Source organism: Megalobrama amblycephala, linkage group LG23 (genome assembly GCF_018812025.1).
Source record: "Megalobrama amblycephala isolate DHTTF-2021 linkage group LG23, ASM1881202v1, whole genome shotgun sequence".
NCBI classification, from domain to species: domain Eukaryota; kingdom Metazoa; phylum Chordata; class Actinopteri; order Cypriniformes; family Xenocyprididae; genus Megalobrama; species Megalobrama amblycephala.
In genome coordinates this window covers 77,910-98,906 of record NC_063066.1, presented here as the reverse complement: position 1 = coordinate 98,906, position 20,997 = coordinate 77,910, and the positions used below count along the sequence as shown (strand labels likewise).

At 36.8% G+C, this 20,997-nt stretch overlaps 1 protein-coding gene across 5 annotated transcripts; it reads left to right on the top strand.

The window, feature by feature from the left end:
* The first annotated feature begins 2,354 nt into the window (after window positions 1-2,354).
* Window positions 2,355-15,883, top strand: cysltr1 (cysteinyl leukotriene receptor 1). 5 transcript variants are annotated; one of them, XM_048176724.1, is made up of 3 exons: window positions 2,409-2,532; window positions 6,792-6,931; window positions 13,642-15,883. In XM_048176724.1, the coding sequence occupies exon 3, from the start codon at window positions 13,656-13,658 to the stop codon at window positions 14,706-14,708; it is 1,053 nt and encodes a 350-aa protein (XP_048032681.1). In that variant the 5' UTR covers window positions 2,409-2,532; window positions 6,792-6,931; window positions 13,642-13,655; the 3' UTR covers window positions 14,709-15,883. The 5 variants fall into 5 exon arrangements, with proteins under 5 accessions (XP_048032678.1, XP_048032681.1, XP_048032680.1 ...); XM_048176723.1 differs by having other exon boundaries at window positions 2,424-2,532; window positions 6,877-6,931; XM_048176725.1 differs by having other exon boundaries at window positions 2,448-2,532; window positions 6,797-6,931.
* The last annotated feature ends 5,114 nt before the right edge of the window (window positions 15,884-20,997 follow it).

The following is a 20,997-nucleotide window of genomic DNA, read 5'->3' as shown; positions in this document are numbered from 1 at the left end:
AACCAGTGCTAATATTTGGATCGTTTCTTAGCTATGTTCATTAATATGGTAAATTACACCAAATGGCTAATTACTCTGCCTGTACACGTAATTTTCTTTTATTAAATATGAGCTATTTTCACATGAATTTTGATAGGATCGATATCTATAATATTTTACAACTATGGTTTTAAATAAAGTCACTTTTCTGTTCATACATTCTTAAGATATAATGATGTACAATGACCAATATTAAAAAAATAATCATATTAATGGATAATAAAAACAATATTTTGTTGTTAAAGTAATGAAATTAGTGAGAACAAATACTTTTAACTTTTTTAATTTGGAAACTATAAGAATTATGTGTAACCATATTGTAAAATGTATCCCATTCGCCTGTATTATGTATTTGGCTAATATTTTTTCCTCCTTGTTCATATTGTTGCAAATAGTACATAAAGACAGGTATGGGCATTAAATGCCAAATATACTGTATTTAATCATATGAAATTCAAAATAAACATTTAATGCAAAGCCCTGAACAAGTGAAACGTGCAACTCTCAATATGAAAACCAATAAGATATGACAACAGAACAAGCATGACGGAGAACACGGTGAGATGTCCGTGATATTTCTGTCATGATGTGGTAAACTTTTATATAAAGTGTTTATTGAATCTGTGCTCGTCTGTCTTTTATTATTATTAAAGCATGAATTTGTTGTTGTATAGAATAATTTGCATGTTGTCAGTTCGATTACTTTTCAGATTGGGTGTTGTAAAAGGACTTTGCAATTAAGTGACTGTATGCTTTGTATTTATTATTAATGAATAGAAATTATGAGCGTTCATACTTTTTTGCATTTGTCAAAGTAGAGATATCATAAATATTAATCATATGTATTTTGTTTTCAGGGATGACAGATCTTTCTTCAGAAATGCCATGATACAGGGGACTTAAAAGTCAGCAGTTTTTGATTATTTGTTGTATAGTCCCCTTAAAAGTTTGTAAACATTGCAACGTTTCCTGGTGGGCGGGGCTTAGCTGGAGGCAAAAAGAGACGCTGGACTCAATGTTGACAAGCCTAAACTAGCATGTTTTAGGAGGGATTTATTAAACACAGATGCAGAAGAAGGTTCAGAACTGTCCGAATATGTACAGTCACTGACTCTGCGGGACCGTGACAGCTAGTTTTGTAAATTAACTTAAGTTTTGGATATTTCCTAGACAACATATGAATTACTTTCGGGTGGTTCGGGGAATTTTGTCAAGGCTTATTGTCTAATGTAACCTAACGCTGGGCTAACTATGATTATGGCTAGCAATGTGGATTATTTTAAGAGACCATTCAAAGGATGGCACACACATCTATCGCTGTATGTTTGTTTAACATTTAAGCTAGTTAGTGTGCTGAAAGTTGGCGACTTTTCACCTATAAAACAGAAACTTGCTGATTTGTACTAGATAAAACCAACACACTATTACATATGCATCGATTATTTTACCTGATATGAAGTGTGCACTGCAAACACGAGCATTATTTATGATCGTCTCCGTCCAGTCTGTACGCCGTATTGCTTTCAACCACAATTATCTTTTTGATTTCTGTGAAGGAATGTCTGCTGGGATCTGGTAAAACTTTAGTTTTGAACCAAAAGTCCTGTTCCTTCTATTCTGGCAGCCAAAAACACACCAAGACGACATTTTAAAGTCAAAACCTCAAACTTTTAGCGCGCCCGCTATTAGTTCTTATTTACGTTTTGCCGCCAGCTAGAGCGCTGACGTCACAGTGACGTAGGCGATTAAGGGGTCTATAAAGTTTCCATTTTTTTTAAAAATTAAGAGCTGTTTGTACATATTTTTAAAACTATTATACTTTGAAAAAAAAAGACATCTTATTGGTTTTCATATAGAGAGATACATGTTTAATTTGTTCAAAGCTTTGTATGAAATGTCTATTGTAATGACATGAACATGAAGGAAATAATATCACACTTTACAACACATATTAAAAAAAAGTTGTATAGACTAGTTATATATCATTGAACTAACAATGAACTATTGTGTTTATCCATTAACTTTGAACACGATTAACTGGCTAGGTTTTAAAATACTGCTCATTGTACAAAATGACTTATTACCGAATTAAACGTATTGTTGTTAATATTGTAGATATCAGTAATATCTCGTATTTAATAAAGGAGTATACAGTCTTAAACACTGGCTCTGCGTTCCTGCAGCTGGATTAGCTCAATATTGGTGGTTTCTGAATGCACTAAAAGAATCAGTCGACATGCAACAGAAATAAACTGAAAGCTGTGGGTTTATTTGGCTTCCGTGTGTGCTGTGCTGTGTAAAATGTTCAGTTACACAGTACCCGGAAATTAATGAGCCTCGAGGCATTTAGTTTCGCAAAAGGGAGGCGCTGCGACGCGATCATTGTCAAACTGCGTTTCTCCAGCGGTCCAACTCCATTTAGTGTTTATGAGAGGAAGGAAACGCTTCACTTTACCGTGACGGGACTGCGCGACAGAGGACAGACACATAACGGTTAGACATTGACGCTTTTCCTCTTCTTCTTTTCTTTCATGCATTATGACTTACATTTATTATTTGATATGAATGCGTGAATGGAAAGTTTGTTTGAAGGCTGGTTTTAGAATAATCACAGAGCCTAATGTACTTTTAATGACGAACTAACTTTAATGGCAAACTAATGACTTCTGAATTAAATTAGCTTTAATCAGGTGTAAGAAAGGCATATATGTTGATATTTATGAAAACATACTGTTAAATTAAGTGTTATTGATTTCCTTGGCTGAGGATTGCTGACTACCTCCAGTAAGTTATTTTGAATTGTAGCAAAGCTTTATATCACCGCCACATATTAGATTTCAATCCTTACTGCTGAGAGTCTGAAACAATTGTTTAAATGTTAAAAAAAAAAATTGCAAATGTAATGAAATGACAGTTGTATCAAGGAAAAGCATAAGACATAAGACATTATCAATACTGAAATTCAGTGTTCATTTGTAACCCTTTATTTGTATCATTTATTCTCCACTCATGAAAAGTCTGTTTTTAGTTATTTTGTGTTAATTTATTATTTAATTATTTCTTCTGTGAAACACACACACACACACACACACACACACACACACACACACACACACACACACACAGTTGATGTAAAAACTGATCAACATGAGGAGAACACACTCTGCTGAAACACATTCTGTAATGGAAAGAAAGCGCTTCCCAGCTGGCCAACCATTAATCTAATGACTGTTCCTTCGTAACTTTATGTTTTTAGTTCCTGGTTGTCCATTGTGGATTAATGATTGTGTGTTGGTAATTTTATTTATTTATTCATTAATGGTTATTCTATAGCTGGACATTTAGCAGTTTAACCTCATTTATGTCCACATTTGCCCAAACTAACTACATTTTGAAAACATCATTATTTAAATAAAACCATTATTTAACATTATAAAAATTTAAAATTGCAAGGGATGCAAATACTTAATAATAAACTATGGCTATATTATACTTTATTTTTTTGAGTGTGTGAATGATGAATGATTATTGCAATGCCATTCACAATGAAATAGAACAATATATAATGAAATATTTTTTATTGTTAGGTCACAGTCAAACTGTCTCAGACTGAAACATTGTTTAATGTGCAAATTAAGCAATAATAAAGCACAATCATTTTTCTCTATTCAATAGTTTTGCACTGTTCTCCGTTCAGTTTCCTGTGTTAATTCATCTGTTGCCATGGTTTTGTTTTCATCAAAGAACTGCTTGCGAATAGATCCATCCTTTTATTTCCATCTTTAATTCAACCTCTCGCTGACAGTAACAGATTTTCTTGTCACTCAAATGTGGAAGCTTGTTTCTGCCACTGAATAAAAAGGTAATTGTGACTTTTTATCTCACAATTTATAACTCTCTATAAAAACTCTCTAAAAATAAATAATTAAAACATATAACATGTCATTGTTGTTTCTCTAGAAACTGTTACTGTTGAATCAAAATTTTGAGCATTTGTAGAGTTCCTGCTATGGTAGTTTTTGTATTTGTGTGTTAAATTTTTGTTACGATACAAAAATATTACGATATCCTATTGGTTGAGCTACCACACCTGTGTCACATGTGCATTCACTGCATTCACACTCACAGAAATCAGTTGAACTGAGCAGTAGCAGGGCAAAATGAGTTTGACTGAAATTGAAATAGAGGATGCCCCGTCCACTTATAAGTCCGACGTCTGGCAGCATTTTGGTTTTCCAGTCACTTGACAGGAGGATGGTAAAAAAACAGACAAAACACCAACTGTGTGTAAATACTGTAAACAAACACTGTTATACACAATGTCGAACACTACAAATATGATGTGTCATTTAAAACGGCACCGGGTGCAAAAAAAGAGACTGAAAGGAAGCCAGACATCTATAGAATGTAGTTTTGCTTCAGTGTGGTCTCAGTCAAAAGCTCAAGAAATAACCATGTGCATCAGAGTTTTTATCGCAAAAGACATGAGACATTCTGTCGACAATGTTGGATTTCGCGAAATGATTAAGGTACTGCAGCCCAGGTATCATATTCCGTCACGCCCGCAGTAATTCCAGCCACGTACAACGAAGCTAAAGCAAATGTGACAGCTGGATGAAAAGGCTGAGAGTGTGGCAATCAGTATTGGCTCCTGGCCATAAATTTAAGTATTGGGCAGATTCTGGGTCTTAGTGCTAGTTTATGATAAACATTTTATAAGCTTTACATCCTAATCACTGAACACATCCAATATTATGTGCCTGCAATACCGGAGGCTGCACTTTTAGGACTGCAGCAGTTTCAGGACTGCATTTCTAGGACCCTAGTTTTTCTGACAGCACCATCTAGTTTAAATAATTAAACGGGGTTACCAATGGGTAGGTTTAGGGCTAGGGGTTGGTTAGGACAATATATAAATTAAACTTAATCAACTAAACAACTAAATCATTGCTAGGGTCCTAGAACTGTGGTCCTAGAAATGCGGTCCTGAAAATGCAGCCTCCGGACGCACTTTTGGCAGAATTCTAATGTCCTTACGTTATTCAGCCTGAGGGTGGCGCTCGAATGATGACTGACAGATTTTAGTACACACGACAAATGCATAGATGGTCATCTTAGAATTACCTTAATGTAGGATTTATTGTGTCCGAATGTTGTTTTAGAATGTTACAAGTTATGTGGGAATTCCAGCGAAGAAACACAATTCTGACTTTTTTCTTATAATTGTCAGGTATAAACACACAATTGTAAGTTAAAAAGTCAGAATTATAAAGTCAGCTTTGCTATATTCTGTGGCGGAAACAAGCTTCCACACTGGCATATACGTGACAGCAGGAAAGAAAAGATGAGCGCAACATTAATGCCGACTTTACTTTTGTCCTCTAGTTTGCTTTACATATTCTTTCTGTCTAATAGTCCATTGTGTGAATGAGACAAATGCAATCATTATGACTCTCAGTGGAAAAATAATCAGATTTCCAGCACTCATAAATTGTTACATTTCTTTGATGTGGTCATGGTGGTATCCCAAATTCCCAATAACACTCTGTCTCCTATCATTAATGACCACTCACTCACTCACTCACTCACAGTTACTGCTAAACCTAGAGTAAAATCTAGTGATGCCACCTTGTGGTAATATTGTGAAATTGCATTATTTGAAAACTGTATTTTCTACAAGCTTTTTTTAAGGTAATTTTTTTGTCCTTCCAAAAAGGTTATCAAATACTATGCATAGGCTTGTACTGAGGCTCAAATTTAGCCTCAATTTGAATGTTTTGGTCAGGGCCTTAAATTGGAGTAAATAAATTATCAAATAAAACTGGTTAGTAACAAATAATAATATCTATCCATTATATGCATCCACATCACCATATTTTGCTTGAAATCTCCAACAATGTCTTCATTTTTTTTCCAAGGGCAATGTTTTCATTTTTCTACGCTGAGTGTGTGCGGGCTGATTCAGTGCCAGAGTCATTTATGGTTTCAAATGGCTTTCACATATTCACCTTGTTCTTAACATAAGAGCAGATGCAGCCATTGTAACTTGCATCATCTCATCCACTTCCATTTATTTTAGCTGTACAAAAACTGTCCATTATGCTGCGTGATACTGCAAACTGTTAATTGTTATCATATTACTTTAGTCTGTTATCATAATCATAAACACACTGGTTTGTATACTTCCACGTTGAAAAACAAGGTGAATACAAATAAGTAGACAGTAATCAAATGACACTAAATTATAATACTATTTGCTCAGGTGGTCTCTGTTTTTGTTTCGTCATCTCTATCAGCCTGCAGTGTGACATCATTTGTTAAAGCCACACACAGTGCACTTTCTAAGTACATTTGAGACAAAATGGCACACCTAGCATAGTCCATTAGCGTCAAGACCCCCCCCCAAAAAAATCTTTAGAGGCACACATGCACATATATAGCTAACATCACACTGGTAGATCCTTGGGGATATTGTGGCATCGGTAGTTGCCTATCTTAAGGTTATATTTTACTACTCTAAGGCCTAGGTCTTCAACCCTGTTCCTGGAGACCCACCCTGCATCCCAATGTGCATACTATCCACCCTATCCACCCTAAATAGTATTGAATATTACTAGTGTCACATACTATTTAGGATGGATAGTATGGACATTGAGACGCAGGCCGACTGTCCTGCAGAGTTTAGCAACAAACTGCTGTTGTACCCATAAAGGTACAAGTTTTGCACATTTTTTTTTTTTTTTTTCTGTCAGTGTAGAGACACCCAGGCAACAACTCCAAATGATCCTGAACACAACTTCATCACCACCTTTCTCACTTGAGCATCTCTGATTACAGAAGAAACCATCAGGATCCAGAACATCTGGACACATACTCAACAACAAAAATCAATGTAAGTATAAGATAAGGGTTAAGTGTTGAAAGGAATAACATTATATATTCCTTTGAGGTAAAGAAAACTGCTTATATGTGCACAGAAGTATAGAATAACTGCAAATACATTGAATTAAAAGTAAACACAGCTTTTGAGTCTATATATAATCAGTTTTTCTGCATTGGTACTGGCGTTGACAATAACTTGTTCTTACCACTTGCTCCAATTCTGCAAATGAGTTTTTGTGAATAAATGACTCCCTCGACCTGTTCCTTTGGTCATCATCAACACCCGCGGGTGACGCTGACTAACAGGTGATGAATTTCATTTTTTAAGCAAAATAAAATGGACCAGAATAGTGTTTTCATGATAGTGGAATTTCTCATTTTGATACAATACCTTGAAAAATATTAATATTCAATACCACACAGGAACACTGCCATTTAGATATTTTTTGTCCATCCATTGATTATCTAGGTAATCAGTATTTTCAGTGGCAGTAATCCAGATTAATCAAGCGATTTAATACAAGACTTCTGAAGAGACATGAACGCTTTATAAGAGACAGAACAGATTTTATTCACATAAAACATTGATCAATTACCATTATGGTTATCTCACCTAAATGTTTGCTCACTCGTAGTTATGTTTTTACAGTGGGGTAATTTTGTTGGAAGCTTGATTTCAAACTTTGAATTGAATTTACAAAAAAAGAAGCAAACAGTAATAAAATAAGAACAAATAAACAAATGTATAGAAATTACGTTATCCAGCTACAGTAGTTCTAACAGTAGGGTTTAGGTAAGAAATAATACTGACATTATAATGAAATGTAAAAATACTGATTAATCCTTATAATTAAAGTTAAAAAAAAAGTTATTCGGTCAAGAGCAGTGAGTGATTTTCTCTTTGTCTTTTGTTGATTGGTTAACATTAATGACACAGACAGCAGCAGGTTTATTAGGCTGCTGTCACTTTAAGAGTTAATGCACAGATCCAATATACTGTTACACACATTTTCATTCTCAACTGTTTACATTCACTTAAGACATAACTGACTGTGTTTATGTGAATACTTGCCAAGACTGGAATTTCATGGCTGCGGGAACCATTTCAATAGCCGATCTCGCATTGGAGTGAGTGATGGACCAGCATGTCTCAGAACTCATTTGACTCATTTGACACTTATGCATGTTCACTACTAATTATAGAGGTCTTGAATTAAAGCATTCATCGGCATTAGAACCCGTTCACACAGAACACATTTTTGCATTCCACTGTGCTGCTTTTCCATTGTTTTTTGTGTGAACACAGACGCGTTGTGCTCATGTTTCTTGCGGCACTTCACACAGCGTTCTAAAAACCCTGAATCTCGTTCTTTGATGGTTTTTGCTTTCTCTGTGAACCGGTCCTAACTCCTGAGTGCTAAACTACATTTGAGTAACATGAGGTAAGATGCAGATTTTTGTGCTGCTGCTGTGTAGTGAAATATATGTAATGAGTTCTGAGCGTTCTCACATAACTCTGTCCTCATTCATTTGTATGTCAATGTTGTTTGAGCTGTTTAATATTAGGATTTTGTTTAAAATTGATCCCACCAGCTCCACCTTCATTCCTCTAATCTGCCAGATCCACTTTTGTCCTCAAAGCCTTCCAAATCCCCAGCTCTGACATGGTCAGTCGTTCCTTTAAATCAAATCAAATCAAAATTTGAGTGTACCAAAGTGCTGTACAATTTCAAAAGGATAAAATAAAATACAAAAGAGAAAGAGATTAAAAAAAAAGAAAAAGAAAGAAGAAAAAGAAAAAGATAAAAAATAAAAAGAAAGAAGAAAAAAGAGAAAGATATATATAAAAAAAGTAAATGCATTTAATCTAAACCTAATGGTCCCTACAAAGCGTGATCTCCTTTGCAATTTCCTCAAACTCCACCACAGATCTCCATCCCTCCATCTGTGGTCTTCTACTCTGCCAGTTCCACTGAAGGCTTTCTCTTCTGCTGGCTCCTCCATGGGGATCTCCAACTATGCTGTGGTTATCCATGTGGTCATCTCCTCATCAGACTCCACTCCTCTGCCAGCTGATCCACAGTGCTCTCTTTCTCCACCAATTCCAAAGGGGTCTCCAGCTCTTCCATGGTCATTTCCTTGGCTGGCTTAGCCAGAATTCTGTATTCCAACAGCTGCTCCACTGGGATCATTTCCTCTATTATGGTCATCTCCTTCATCCGCTTAGCTGTGGACATCTGCTCCGCTCTTGTCCTCTCTACTAGATTACTGCAGTGCAATGGTGGTCCTCTGATCTGCATATCCCTCCCTCCCTCCCTCCCTCCTTCCCCTTGAGATCCACTGTCACCTCCTCCCTCCACTTCTTTCTCGTCGTTGTCTTCTTTGTACGGCACCAGGAGGTGTTTGGGCAGTGGAGGGAGGATTTGTTGTTACAACTGGTTCAGTTTTGAGACTCTTATTTTGACATTCGTTTTTGTTCGCTGTTTAGTGTCTGTTTCCTCAGCTCCCAAGTTACTACGCAAGTTACTAAGATCTCTAATTTTAGCATATGCCGCTGCTTCTCTTCTGCTTTAATGGAAAGTGGACTCGATGTGGCGCAGAGAGGCTGTATGTTTTGGCATTCAGTCCTAAGCTCAGTTTTGATTGGTTAACAATATAACAATCCAGGTCTCCGAAAACATCGTCCTCAGTGCTAGTAGTGTCAACCCTGCTCACCAGTTGCATTTCAGACGTAGATTTTTGGCAAGAAGATTATTATTATAAATATTGTATGGGCCTTTTACGACATATGTCCAGTAGGGCTGGGATAATTTTCGGAATACATCGTGATTCTCTCTCGAATTGAGCTTACTTTTTAACAGGAGATGGCGCTCTAGGCTAGTTTTTAACTGCATGCTCAAATGCTCATGAAGAAGAGATTAATGTAAATAGCACTCTGCAAACATCCTTGTAGTTTGCTTCTACCTTTTCGAACTTTATGAATGATTATTTTAGGTTTTAGTGGTGTGTGTAAGGAACTGGAAGCAAGCAGAGTACGGCTGTTTCTAAAGCACGCAGCGCCATCTGCTGTTAAAAACTAAGCTCAGAATCGTTTTGAGAGAGAATCGCGATGCATTCGGAAAATCTCAGAATTGATCTAGAATAATTTCTCGATTCGCGATGCATCGATTTATTGTCCCAGCCCTAATGTCCAGAAATTGACAATTTGTCCAGTTCTGTACATACGGGATACGAGTTTGGCAATTCAGTCTACTGTAGTTTGCCACCCGGGTCTCTACAGTCCACCATACTCTCTTGAGTGGGTATTTATTTTGAATAAGCCACTGAAATGTAATCTGAACATACTACATTTGTCATGTTGTCATTATCATGTGACCTACCAGACTCGGTTGTTTCGCTTTACTGCCATTCACAAATCCTCTCCCGTGGCCTCATGGGATAGTAAAGTGTTTAAAGTCTACAGTTTCAGAGTAGCTTTCCCAACACTGCTGATTTTTCAGACCTGGTCTCATTACGGTCTATAGGTTATTTATTTATTTTATTTTTTTCCAATTTCCAAACACATAATGCTTCAGATCTCCAGTTACAGACTTCTGTGTGCTGTTATTATTAGATAATTATATTTTGTGGGAGCCTACGAGTCATTTCTCCCACTTCCCACACACATATTAGTATCATCTCTCCTGCATCCGCACTCAGAAATTCAGAACTTGTTTTGCATGGCTCTCTGCTGCGTCCCGTGGATTGCAGATAAATACCTTAATGCATGTTGTTTTTAAACTTTGCTAATTTAAAACATGATCAAAATATTTTCAATTTGAACAGCATAGCATAGCCTAGAAAGTGACTCCTAATTCTAAACAGTTTCTCAATATAAAACAATAGGCCTATAAAATCCCTAACAGAGCCAGACGAAAAAGTCACAGTAATTTAGTTTTGGCCTTTATTCATAAAACCGTAAAAAGCAAAATGACGGGATTGAGACCACAAGCGGGAACTCGATAATGTTAGAGCGCTAAACAAGAGGCTATAATAAGGTTTAGAAATTTAATGTTTAGGTTAAAATATAAATGTGAAAATAATAATAGTAATTTAACAAATGAAAATGAATCAATGTCTTTTAGGCAGGCTCTTGAGACGGCAGAGGAAAAGGCACTAGAGGGCGCTTTAGCATCTATTTGTACAGTATGACGCAAAACACTGGAAATTAAATTTTGCATTTTTACATATTAAAAAACAAGTTGTATATCATTTATATGTTATGTTATTTTTTAACAAAATAGTAATCTTGCATAAAGAAAATTAGTGTGTATCTGCTAATTCTATTCATCAGTGTTAAAATAAAAAAACAAAGAAACTGCATTTTCCATATTTAATTTCTGTTTTAAAAAAGGAAAAAGGAATGGACGCAAAAGTACACGGATCGTCACAGTGAACTAAAGACACATGGTGAGTTTTGTGCGTTTGGCCACTAGGAGGCTTTGAGAGGCTGGAATTTGATTGTCTTCCACCTTTCCTGTGGTTTGAGTTGGTTTACTCTAACCCGGTAATCACTTCTTGAGTTAGTCATGTTCAGCCATGGATCCTGCCTTCACCAGCTGTTGGAAGTCCTGCCAGAGAGGGGTTGCATTTATTTAAAATTCTCCCTACTGCCTGTTACGACTTGATGAGTCTCAACACCTGAGAGATCATGTTAATAGGAGTTTTATTTACAAAATAAGGGTTTTAGCTTTGGGAGCGGGCAAGGTCAAATCAATAAACAAAACAAAAGAAAATGTCGAGGGCTATAGACCAGTGTTTCCCAACCCTGTTCCTGGAGGCACACTAACAGTACACATTTTCCTAATCTTCCTAATCAAAAACACCTGATTCAACTCATCAGTTCGTTAGTAGAAACTCCAAGACCAGAAATATATGGTTCAGATAATGGAGACATTCAAAATGTGTACTGTTGGTGTGCCTCCAGGAACAGGGTTGGGAAACAGCGCTATAGACCGGTCCTTTGCATTATGATTGCCAGCAGTATCAATAATGTCAGAAATGTGATGTGCTGTCAAATGTTTATGCTTATTGTACTTCATTGAGTTTTGATGTGTTTTATAGACACGATATTGTTTCTTATTTAGATGTTGGAGAAAAAAAAAACACAACACCCCCAACCTAAAACATCTTCCCGCACCCTGATCATCAGATATCAGCGAGAGCACGACTCGTGACAACACTCATGGAAAGAATGTGCTTTTGGGTCGATAGTGTCCCCAGACTCCCCACCACTTTTTTGAAACATCTCGCTGCTCAGATATAATGCAAACGAAACATCCAGTTGATGATAATTAGAGTTAAATATGAAGCGATCTGGCGCTGGAATGTGTTGTTTTTGAAATCATGCCGAGCGTTGCAGATGTTATCAGTGCAGGAACATTCTCTCTTCAGAGAAGCGCATCAATCTGTTGCTAAATGCCTTTGCAGAAACTTTCTATTCTTTCCAGCGAAATCACTAATGCAAATAAACGTGTCCCTGCTCTTAATATATAATTGACAGAATCCAACTCTCTATCCAAACATTAGTCAACAGGCATTAGTCAAATATACACAGATTATCACAAATCACAGTGACAGTAATCATAAGCAAAGTCTCTGATACACTGATCAGAGTTCAGTTGGTCTTTAACTCTGTAAGGTAATCAGTAGGAAAGAAAGCTGTCAAAAGTTGTTTTACATTAAACTCCGTCATGGATCTTACTCTTAACCACCAACTCCTGACAGGTCCTGTTAGTGCAGCATTAAGAGCAGCCATGGCTTCAATGTCTGAGCGTTAGGACATTCTCACAAAAGTCCAAATTAATTGGTTTGGAGTACTCTGCAAACACAAGTGATTGTGGATCAAACAGCAGGTTTACAAACTAAATCTATGAGAGAAGAGGGGAAAAAGGAAATGCTAATATCTACTTTTGACAGTTTGCCCCGTACTATAAAAATTCTTATTCTTACCAGCTATCCTATCACCTTGTTACTTTTTAACCGTCATACCTAAAAAAGCCCAGCTTCCCTTAGAAAGACTAACAGTTCTCTGACCAGTGCTCTCTCAACCGTACTCAGTGCTGCTTTTGAAGTGAGCTCCTTCAGCCCTAACTCATTCAGATTATGTTTGTTTTTCATCTCCGTCTGTGCCTCATATTTTACATTCTCCACTGACACCCTCACACAGACCTGTCTGATGTTTCATTTTTAATGTTTAATTCAGTGCACAGTGCCCCGGCCACAATTTCCTCTCTCCTGTTTCCACAATCTACTCTAGCTGTTTAGATTGTCAGGGTCCTGAGAGAGAGAGAGGACTCAAATGCAGGATGAGCTATTTATTAACAGGACAATATTTATTTATATTTTATTTGTGCTATTATATTTATTGGTGTTATTGCTCATAATTTGATTGTTTTTATTTTGTTACTGACTAAAAAATGAAGTTAACTTGACTGACTGTGTACGAGTTAGGCTAGTAGTTTTTGGTGTCATGACCTTATTATTTAAGGTTACATGGATCAAAAACAATGTATACGATAACTAGGCTTATTTTATTTATTACTTTTTTTGTGATGGGGCCAGTGAAAATTTTGGCAGGACAAGTAAAATTGAAAACCACTGGCCCAATCCAGTGCTATATGAACTGAACATTTATATTTTGAAAAAAAGAAAACGTTCTTTCTTTCTTTCTAATTTCAGACACCAGTGCAAGAATGGCTCTAGACAACATAACAACAACGTTTAATAAAACAGAGTGTCCATCAATCGATGACTTCCGTAACCAAATCTACTCTACTGTATACTCTGTCATCACCGTTTTCGGCCTGATGGGCAACGGCTTTGCACTGTACGTGCTCCTTCGTACCTACCGTCAGACCTCAGCCTTCCACATCTACATGCTCAACCTGGCCGTATCAGACCTGCTGTGTGTCAGCACTCTGCCCCTGCGGGTGCTCTACTACATCAACAAAGGCCAGTGGAACCTGGGAGACTTTCTCTGCCGGGTGAGTTCCTACGCGCTGTACGTGAACCTCTACTGCAGTGTCTTCTTCATGATGGCTATGAGTTTCACCCGCTTCCTAGCAATCGTGTTCCCCGTGCAGAACCTGAGGCTAGCCACTGAGAAGAAGGCATGGATCGTATGCGTGGGCATTTGGGTCTTCATTTGCACCACCAGCTCACCCTTCCTCCTCTCTGGTCAGCATACTGATCCAAAGACAAACAAAACCAAGTGTTTTGAACCACCAGAAAGGTCTGGCAGCCTAGAAAAGCTAGTCATGCTGAATTACTTTTCCCTGGTGGTGGGTTTTATTATTCCCTTCCTGGTCATCTTGCTGTGTTACGCAGGCATCTTGCGCACTCTACTCAGAAACAGTAACGGTGTGAACAAGCAGCGTTACACGCGTAACAAGGCCATCCGGATGATCGTTGTGGTGATGCTGGCTTTCTTGGTCAGTTTTATGCCCTATCATATCCAACGCACGCTGCATCTCCACTTTAAAACCCGTAAAGATACTACCTGCGAGGAGGTCATCTATATGCAGAAGTCTGTGGTCATCACCCTCTGCCTGGCTGCTGCCAACTCGTGCTTTGACCCGATGCTCTACTTTTTCTCTGGAGAGAACTTTCGACACCGCCTCTCCACCTTCCGCAGGGCTTCTGGAAACATGTCTTTAACTCACAAAGGCCGCCATGCTCTCCGAAGCTCCCCGCCTGTGGAGGAGAGTGAACTTCAGTGCTGTAATGGTTCAGACAAAGTTGGGTAGAGGGAATGAAAATGAAGGAGCAGGAGTAGATTTCAAAGAAAAAGAAAGCTTATTCTTCAAAATAGTATTAATGATAATAATAGTAATTAGAGATTCCTATGTACTACATTCCAGTATTAAGACTGAAAATCTCCTCTAGATATTGTGCATGACTTAGATTAATATACATTTCAAGAAATATGGGAATATATTTGCTGTTAAAAACATATACTTGGGATATAACGTTTTTCAAAATGCTGATAACTGAACCCCCAGTAAGTGGTTATTGGATGTGTTTTGGTATTCATTATTTAACAACATAAAAGAACACTTTATATATAAACAGAGTGCTTAATATAAATATATAAAGATTCTGCATACAATGTGTATTGATTGTGAAATATGTTCTTATGACAGCGTTTTGGGATGTATCAATGTAAATGCATATTTTACTGTAAATAATGTATTTTGAAAACAAATGTAGGACCTTAGAGCAAATCAGGTAGAGATGACATCAAAACCGTACAGAAAAAGAGCAAGAAGAAAAATTCAACTGGAATCAATCCAGAGACCCGGCCAGTCTGAGCTAACTAGTCCTCTTCCATGGACGATCGTATAACTAGGAAAAGCCCCTCTAACGTTGTTAACTTTAGGCAGTTAACCCAAGACAAATGGGTCCGAAGATGGTACATTTAAAGGCTTTATCGGAATGTATTTGATTTGTTCATGCTTGCTTGTAGTCTGTGATGATGAGATTTTTTTGTGAGTTTTTTGTCGTAGGTTTGTATTTTTTTTTTAAACATTTCAAGGTGTCACCAACTGTGTTGTTTATTTTTTCTCAGTGCATATTTTATTGTTAATTTGTCTTTATAATGAGTGTGTTGAAGGTCTGTGCTTATTGTTTTCTTCCCTCTTCCCAACCTTTGGTGTGGACGACCAGTGATAAAACAATCATGACACTTCAGGACAGAGGGCTGTTATTCCCTCCCAACAGAACTAAAATGTTTCACTCACTCGTTGTTCATGCCATTATGTGTAACTGTCGAATAGTTTAATATGTGGTGTTTGGTGTAGTATGTGTGATTGTTAATTCATTTCCCAAATATTAATATTAATCAATTCTGCGTAAAACGTAGCCTATTGTATTCTCATTAAAAAAATTGTGACTACATTATACACTGCAATAGCAGAAAAATTAAAAATCATGTGACTGAGAACTAATGTGAGGGGAGGAGAACAGTTATTTACTAAAAACTAAATAAAATGTCTAATTGGTCAAAAAACCCTTTGGGGTTGGTCAACCAGTGGAGTTTAAAAATTCAAGACGTGAACTAGTCAGAGAAATCAAGCCTAATCTGAATCTAATCCATCAATAATTGTGATTGTATGTACATGTATCTCCACCCCGTCTCCTCCCCAAAATAACCATACTGTATATGGAGCTTAGAACGCCTAGTTTTACTATGCATAACCTCATCTGCATATCATTCTCATATGCATATTCCCATCCACGTGATACCATGTTAATGGCACACGGCATTTGGAAAATATACGACATCTTAGGTGTGTCCCAATTCACGTACTTATGCACTATTCTATGACATTATTAAGTACAAATAGTGCAGTAGTGTGTTCACACTGAAAATTCCAAAAAGAAAAGGCACACTGTAAATACCCGGATGGTGCACTAAAGTGTGAATGTTGGACACTTCATGCACTCAACTGTCGCAGCTTTAATTAGGCTACATATTGGAGGGGGAGAAGGTATCAGACTCTGTTGCTAAATGACAAAATAACCTTATACAATTCACACACTACATGGATGAGTACATAATGCATAAGTACCTAGTGTACAAGTGCATGCAGTGTATAGTGTGTCGTTTGAGACGCAACTCTTTTCTTTTGTCCACTGAACTGAGAGTTGAAAGTTGCCCAGACCAACATGGCGGCGCCGTTGACGTGCGTTCCAGCGTATGATGTAGGACGTAGGCCTAGCATAAGTTCCGGTGAGAACATGCTAGTCTCGCAAGAACCAAGTTTTACAGTAAAAGAAAAGCCACGTGAAGAAGTGAATTGTTTGAGCTGTACTCTACATTTTATTAGTCGTGTCTCTATCCGGGATGCCTCAACATCGCTGAAGCATTAAGATTACGGCCGCCGACATCAAAGGGAGATGCTCCATTGACATCCCACAGATTCCCTGCAGATGATCCTGAGAGATGAAGCTGTTCGCCGGGATGTACACATACCCGTGCATAAGTCTGTAAACGCGTGCTGTGCGGCGAACACGAGCCGAAACAACTTCTGACATCAGCCGTGCTGTTCCTGCCAAACCAGGTACATATCCAACTATATCCAACTATATCCAAATATATCCAACTATGATTGTTATATGAAGTTCTTTTAAGGAATTACTCACATGAAAAAATACTATAGAGTTTTGAACCATTGAACCAGAGCATTTACAACACTTTGTTAATGAATGCTACAGCATACTGTAATATTAACTATAGTGAACTGATGAACTGTAATAATTACTGTAGTATACTTCAGTTTTTACTACAGTAAACTGTAGTGTATTGTAGTATAATATACCCTATAGTTGTAGAAAACAGTATTGGGTAAAGTAATTTGTTTATATTACCACAGCAACTATAGAATTACCACAACAAATTAATTCAAGTACTTTAGTATGGTTCAAAAACACTATAGTATTTACTATAAATATACACAAGCTCTCCTGTGCAGCTCAGTCAGGTCTGTGTTGCCCGGCCGCAGGCGAGGATGAGGACACAAACCCACTCCAGAGACGGGACTGCTGCTGACGCTCACGAGTCATCTGGACACACATCGCCGCCCCATACATTCATCAGCACATTGTTTGTCAAAAAAGTTTAATTTCATGATTAAAAGATAAATTAAATGGTATGCGTTCATTTGATTGCCAGAAAAATTTAAATACAAAACAGAACTTCTGAAGAAAAAAAAAAAATTTTTTAGTTTATATTGTTGTTTTTAAGAATTCAATTAATTAGGCATGCTTTTTGATTATTAAAATCAGGGCTGCACGATATATCACATGAGATTGTCACGCGCATTTCGTCAGTAAAGCCGGTTCCCTGATTGCCGCTAAATCTCCATCACCTGCTTTCAAATGGAGCGGCATTTAATAGACAGAGCCGTAGATCACTGACAAAGCCATGCAATATCGCATTCATTATCGAAGGCGATTCATCTGCGATATTAACCCTAACCCTTTATTAAAAAAACATGTACAAAGGTTATTGTTTTGATTGTTTCTTCTACACTTACAGTCTCATGGATGACTTTTAGTTTTAGTTTTGTGTTTGTTATTTTATAGATTGCAATTTTTGTTTTTTATTTGAGTATAATGATCTGTCTAGCCAACCTTGGGTTGTTTTTAAAGGTGCTTTATAAATAAACAATGAAAATTAAATGATTCATTGGATGAAATTGTCCTTTGAGATGGTGCAGGTGAGTGTATATGCCAAAAACGATATTAATCTCTTGGCAGTAAAAAGGAAGTCTTAACTAGTAATATCTATATTTTAACTAGTAATATTTAGATTTGAAATATATTCAATATACAGCTCATTCAACTTGTTTTACCCTTTCAGAAAATACTATGAAGAAAGCTGAAATATGTTTGAGGAATGTTATAGCGAATTAACTCAAAGGGGAAATATTAATCATTATTCATAACTCATTATGATTATTAATTATGATTAATTATGAATATGTAAATCGGTTAATCAGATTAACTGGATGTAGCTACATTAACCCTCTGATTAGGCTGATTTGGGCCCTGGATTACATGCCCTGATTTGTGCTTTTTTCAGTTGTTCATAAACATAAATGACCTGTTCATTCAGCACAAACTAGGCTACCATCAGTGTGTGATTGAACATGTTTGTACATGTTTGTGTTTTTGAAGGAATAACGTTTATGCGTGGTTACTGAAAAAACAAAAAACTTAAGTCACTGATATAAGGCCAATAAAAGTATATTAAATCTGTGTTCACAAGACTTTTGGGTATTGAAGGTTGTAGACTAGAGTTTTTGCAAAATTATGTAAAAATTATGCTGACTACTCTTTCATTTATAACAATATACTGATTTAGTTTTTGTAAGACACTTTTTGCCAAGAAACACGGTATGCGAGGAGGCGTGATTCTGAATATGGCTCATTCTCACCTGTAAGACAAAGGAATTGAATAGTAATGACGAAAAGACTTGCATATTAATGAGGCTTTCACAGGTAGGCGGAAAAAAACTTCTGTGATGTCACCTAGTATATGAAACATACAGAAAAATGTTATTACAATATAAAATAATGGTTTTATATTATACTTTAAATATAATGTATTTCTGTGATGCAAAGAGTTAATATAGGCTTTTAGTTTAAAAGCATGCACATTTGGAGAAATTAGGATTCTCATATGTTTATGTCAATTTTCTATACAGAGGAGTTATTTTTTATTTAATATTCATTGTTACTCTATGGCGCTGGTGTTTGCAATTCATACTGCAGCTGGAGGGCGCTCTGTGCATTTTAGAAAATTCCAAAAGAAGACATATTCCATGTGGTGTTTACCAATTCATACTACAGCCGGAGGGCGCTGCAAAAACAATCTAGAAGAAAACAAACAGGAATTATTGTCTTCCAACTAACTCTTTTTCACAAACAATTTTCAAGGCAATAACACGATAAATGAATGCTGTGTTGTCTCTGAACGTCTGAAACGCTGGCTCCGTGGGCGTGGCCGCACATAACACGGACTACATGGCTCTCTTTTCACAAACATAAACACAGGTTTGTTTTCATTTGACACATTTAAAACATACGTTTTGTTAACTGTAGATTTTTTTGTAAGAATGACACTTCATTTTCTGAGAACTAATGATTCGTTCAGGGGAGAGGAGAAATCACGCATTGAGTTTTCTTTACAAAAAGCACAACATTTTGTTTTTACTCTGATTGTACACAAATAAAAGAAATATTCTATAGTTTCAATTGTACTGTTACAACAAATAGAGTATTTAATTCTGTTTTGCTGCATAAAAAAAACCTGCAAAACGCGCCGGCGCGTTTTTAAAATGTTAAGATTAATATTACAAAATTAACCTGACAAACGCTCTGGATTGTTTAAATTCTAAGAAATGATTTCCATTATGGAAAAATAACATCAGTACCGTTCTCGGAGCACCTTCGGGATAAATCACTTAAGCAGTTTATAGCAACGGAGGAACCAAACATGAGTCACAATTATTAACAAACAAACACATCAATACAAACACATAAATCAACAAAGCACACACATGTTTAGTGTTAAGGTTTGAACCGGAAGAGGTGTATGATATAGGAAAATGTCAAAGACAATTGGAAAGGAATCAAGTTTCTTTTAGCAATGCAAAGGTGAGTCTTCAAATCAATACTAAATCGGTTTAGTGTTAAAATGTATGATACTGAGGCCTTCAGCGAGGAGCGTCGGATTGGCAGGTTGAGGAGAGATCTTGAGGATTTCATTTGAAGTTGTTGCCAGTCCTTTCTATGTTGGATGTTGAACACATGGCTGGTTTATAGGCCTTCGGCCAAGAGGGTTCTGTTCAGTTGTCCACTAGGCAAGGAAAGAGAGGGAGTGGCATTGTTCTCTAGCTTTTAACCTCTGGTCAAAGTCCAACCTCTTAAAGTTGATGTAGCCAATGAAGGTGTTGTATTTCCAGGCGACAACACACCTCCTGTCAGGGCTTTTACGACCAAGAAAGATTAACAAGCCGAGTTCTTGAATAAGAACTATTAAAGATTCTTGTAATACTGATGTGTTGCACAGGTATGGACATAACATAAATTACCAAATAGGAAAAGAAAGTTGGAGTCCGTAGATACCAAACATGCTACCCATGTGATTCCAGTTAACTATACATTGCAGCGCTGGAATATTAATACCAAACTAGTTCAAAAGAGAAAATGAATACATAGAATAAAGCTCATAAAAGAAAAGTCATGAGATAGGAAACTTGGATACATGTTTATACATTTCCCAAGTGGTTATATAGAGAATACATAAGATTAAAGGAGTTTATTTGTCCTTCTCAGAAAGAATGAGTCACTGGTCTCGCAAAATTCTTCCTGATCGTAAAAGGTCCAAGTATCTGTAACAGGACATCTAGTTCTGCCTGTAGTTTAGCTACGTTTGGGATGCTAGTTGCAGTTTTAGGGGGATGGGTTCACAGAGCTTTGATAGAGTGAGTTTATGGGTAATTCCTTAAATATAATGAATAATTTTGT

Coding starts and splice junctions, on each gene's coding strand:
- cysltr1 (XM_048176721.1), top strand. CDS start 2,370: ATGAGCCTCGAGGCATTTAGTTTCGCAAAAGGGAGGCGCTGCGACGCG. Junction 2,533..13,641: donor CAGAGGACAGACACATAACG/GTTAGACATTGA, acceptor TTCTAATTTCAG/ACACCAGTGCAAGAATGGCT.